Source organism: Fukomys damarensis, unplaced genomic scaffold, assembly GCF_012274545.1.
Source record: "Fukomys damarensis isolate Sample0158 unplaced genomic scaffold, DMR_v1.0_HiC HiC_scaffold_12, whole genome shotgun sequence".
NCBI lineage: Eukaryota > Metazoa > Chordata > Mammalia > Rodentia > Bathyergidae > Fukomys > Fukomys damarensis.
In genome coordinates, this window is record NW_022900924.1 from 19,038,431 (window position 1) to 19,042,469 (window position 4,039).

Below are 4,039 nucleotides of genomic sequence, written 5' to 3' on the forward strand. Positions count from 1 at the left end.
CCTGTGCGTGGAGCCAGGGCCAGCACCTGCCCTCCAACTCCTGCCCACCTCTTTGGGCCTCCCTCAGGCCGGTGCTACCCAGAACGTCTTCCCCACCCCAGCCTGGTCCGCGGCAGCACGTCGATGTGAGAGAAAATGTCTTGGTTGTACCCATTTGTGGTTCCGCTTTGTATGTAAGCAAACAAAAAAGGAGTAAACTTGAAAATTATTTGTCATCATAAAATGAAACTAAAATTAAAATATTTATTGCCAGGCAAGCCTGCCTATGTGTCTCTCTGTTTCTACAAAGCAGAAGTAGATGGGGCAGGCCTTGGTTTCCTGTTTTCTTTTACACCATCTGTGTCTGAGTTTGGTTTGGTTTTTTGGGACAGGATCTTGCTGTGTAGTCCAGGTTAGGATCAAACTCCTGCCTCGGTTTCCTCATCTGTCTGTGAGCCTCACAGGGTGCTTGTAAAGATGCAAAGTTAATGTGTCTGGGCAGAGCCTCAGGGATCCTCGGTATCTCTGCGCTGGTGACCATGCGCCTTGGGAGTGCCCTGGGCTTGGACATCTGGCGTCGGCTTTAGCAGTCATCAGTCCTGTGACTACCCGCAGGTCACCTCCCCTCGGGTGGGAGCAGCTGGCCGTGCTGCCTGACCTTGCTGCAGGGGTGTCCTGGGACTCGGTCGTCACCTCAGAGGGGACAGTGTGCCCTAGAACAGGAGCTCTGGCTCCAGGCCCCTTGGCCGTGTCACCAGGTGTCCTTCTCTCCACTGCACGGAGGCAGCGAAGTTTGGGCAGCTGTGGGGAGGATCTGAAGAGCAAGCACATTAATAACCCTCCGTCATGGATGTCAGCTGTTCTTGGGATTAATGAGCGGGGTGGTTTCTACCATTTACTATGCTTTGAGTTTTGAGAGGCTCCCCTAATGTAGTCCGGGCTGGCCACAGACTTCCAGCAGTCTCCCTGCCTCAGTCTCCTCAGTGCCGGGGTACAGGTGTGCACCTCCACACCCAGCTTACTGTTTACTTTTTTTTTTGTACTGGGGATCAAACTCAGGACCTTGTGCTTGTGAGGTAGCCTGTGGAACCACTGAGCTAAATCCCTGGCTCCACCGTTTACTATTCACAGTGCTCACAACTGAGAGTAAATACCTCCAAGTTCTGATATGTAGTTGTAATGATTTCTTCACGTCTAAGATACTGCCACGACAACTACTCCTGGGGTCCTTCTGAGACCCGGCTCCAAAAACACCTTCAATCCTGCTCCCACCTGGCCAGCACTGGACTTGTGGTTAGAAGCCACCAGGGTGGGCACAGCTGGGGCCAGGGGTATACAGTGTTGCTTCTGTGCACTGAAATGCTTGGGGATTTGTTTTCCAGGATTACACCTTCCTTCTGGGACACCCACTCCCCCTGCCAGATTTTACCAAGAGCTGGCTTCAAACCTGTGGCAATCCTCCTGCCTCAGCTTCCCGAGTGTTGGGGTTTCAGGCGTGCACCACAGTGCCTGGCTCCTGTGCGGTCCTAACTGGGCATTGCTTTCAATGTAAGTTCTCTTGCCCTGTCTATCCCTGTGAGGGAGGAGGAGGCAGGAAGGCATCGGTGTTTTGTGTGATACTGGGACTGAACCCAGGGCCTTCACACTGAACTATATCCCTGGCTCTCTTTATTTTTTGAGACGGTCTCAGCCCTGGGAGTGCAGGTGTGAGCCACCACGCCGGGCCAGGAGGATGGTAAATTGGGGTAGCCATATACACCATACTCTTCCATCTGTGCTAAGGCCACATGGGCCGCTATACACAGGAAAATGCAGACAAGGACTGCTCAGGTGTCGGGGTGATCCCAGGAGCCAGCTGTGGTCTGCTTCCGGGCCCAGCGCTTCTGTGGCTGTGAAGCTGGGCTGTATGGATTCCTCTCCCAAGTTGGCGCTTGCCTCGGAGGTGAGAAACTTCCACCCACCCCATGCGACATCACAGCGTTCTGCAGGGGTTCTAGAAATCAGGAGCCCCAGATCCAATGACCCTGTTAGGATGGCACTTGCAACCTTTCCTGGCAGCAGGCGGCTAAGTCCTGGGTGGTGGAATTCATTCATACCTAGGGCAAATCCTGCTTTGAATATGCTTCAGCTGGGGCCCTGTGTCTTAACTGCTTGGAGTGGACCCCAGGAACAATAATGAACCCCACCTCTTGGGGGTACAAGGAGCCAACACGGGGAAGGTACCTAGGAAGGCAGGTGTGGTGGTGCACCCCTATAATCCCACCACTTGGGAAGCTGAGGCAAGATCGTTTAAAATTCAAGGCCAACCTGGGCTACACAGTGAGACCCTGTTTCAAACAACCAAACACAAAAAGTGTTCTCAGAGGGTGGCAGGCAGAGCGTGCCAGAAGATGGCACCATTAACATCAGTGCTGGCGGGAAGGCCAGGTACACAGCTTTGCAACCAACAATGCAGTTGCCCCAGGGCGGCCACTTCCGGCTCTGTGGCTGTGCGGCCTCGTGTAAGGTACCTTAACCTCCCAGACCCGCAGTTTCTGAATGAGAAATTGAGGGATCAGAACCAGCCTTTGGTCCCCTGTTACAAGGAACTGTTATGGCTCCTATCTAGGGGTCCCCCAAAGCCTCGTGTTCATAGGTGGGGCTTTGGGGAATGACTAAATCACAGGCATGTGACCCTGGATCAGCCACCAACAGGGCAACAGCTAGCATGGCTGTCGGGGTAACCTGGTCCTGGTCCTGGAGGGTGGTGTACACATTCGTCCTCCTGCCTGACCCCTCTCTGCTTCCAGTCGGCCTTGCCTGAGGTCCTTCTTGGAGCCAGCCCAAACCTCTACAAAAAGCCGAAAGAAACCTTTCCTCTTTTAGCTTGTGGGTGCTGGGATTTTGTCCCAGCAATGAGAAAGTAATTAAGACAGGAGCCAATCAGATGTGCACAGTGCAGGTGAAACCCGTGTGGTGAGCCAGCCTGAGAGACCAGGTCGCCAGTGTCTCCTCCCAGCACAGCCACCGTGCTCTCCATCCTGGCACTGATTCCCAAACGCACGTTTGTTGTTCCCACAGCAGCTAGGAGAACAGCCTCAGAAGCAACAGCATCCTAAATGTCATACTTTGCAGTACTTCTTTCTCTTAGTGACAGATATAATGGTGCGATGGCTTAGGCTGAGTGGCACGTGTATGACACACCCCATATACACCATCTTAATGCTAAACCGGTACCACCGAGAGAAGCTGAGGCAGGAGGGTCACAAGTTCAAGTACCACTTGGGCAACTTAGCAAGACCCCATCTCAAAATTTTAAAAAAGGGCTGGGGACCCTGGGCTCAGTCCCCAGTACCGCACATATATACACACACAGACTACTCAATGAGCTATAGCAAGTACAAAAATGAATTTAACGCAAAACATGGAAAGAAAGATGGGAGAGCAGAATCCAATATTCACTAAGTACCAGTGAAGTCAAAATCACTACTGCGCAGTCAGTATTGTATTTTCTTGCTCTTTGTTTTTCCTTTCTCTGCCCCATGTTGAAAGATCTCGGTCGCCCCTGGGTCCAGCTCAGTCTGCCCACTGCGGTCCCTGGGGCGGGAGGCGGTCCTGTCGCGAGTTCTCTCTGCTCCCAGCCTCCTGGAAGCCGACTGCCGTCCACGTCTGCAGTGGGGAGGAGCAGCACACGGGAACTCACACTAGGGGATGAGCAAGCAGGTGCACCGGGGACCCAACACCAGCAGAGGCGCCAGGCCGTGTCATTTCCTGTCCATGCCACTGCCTTGGCCACAATCTAGGTCTGCTTGCCCAACCGGAAAGAGAACCTGGGTGGACAGAAAGCGGCAGGGTGAGCAGAGCTTGGCAGCTTGTGTGAGCTGTGGACTCCAGCCCTCATTCAGGGCGTCATTCCATTATTCATTCTTCTTTTTTTTTTTTTGGTGCTGGGGATCGAACTCGGGTCCTTGTGCTTCAGAGACAGGCGGTGGCACCACTGAGCTAAATCCCTGGCCCACATTCATTTATTTTGGTTTCCAAACTTTTTTTTTTTTTTTTTTTTTTTTAAGAGGGTCTCCCC

At 52.9% G+C, this 4,039-nt stretch overlaps 1 protein-coding gene across 1 annotated transcript in view; it reads right to left on the minus strand.

Moving 5' to 3' along the window:
• Positions 1 to 3,536: 3,536 nt before the first annotated feature.
• Rilpl2 (Rab interacting lysosomal protein like 2) overlaps positions 3,537 to 4,039 on the minus strand; it is a 20,861-nt gene continuing 20,358 nt past the window's right edge. Inside the window, exon 6 of the mRNA XM_010604539.3 lies at positions 3,537 to 3,788. Within this exon, the coding sequence (XP_010602841.1) occupies positions 3,758 to 3,788 (31 nt within the window). The 3' untranslated portion in view covers positions 3,537 to 3,757. The remainder of the gene's footprint in view (positions 3,789 to 4,039) is intronic.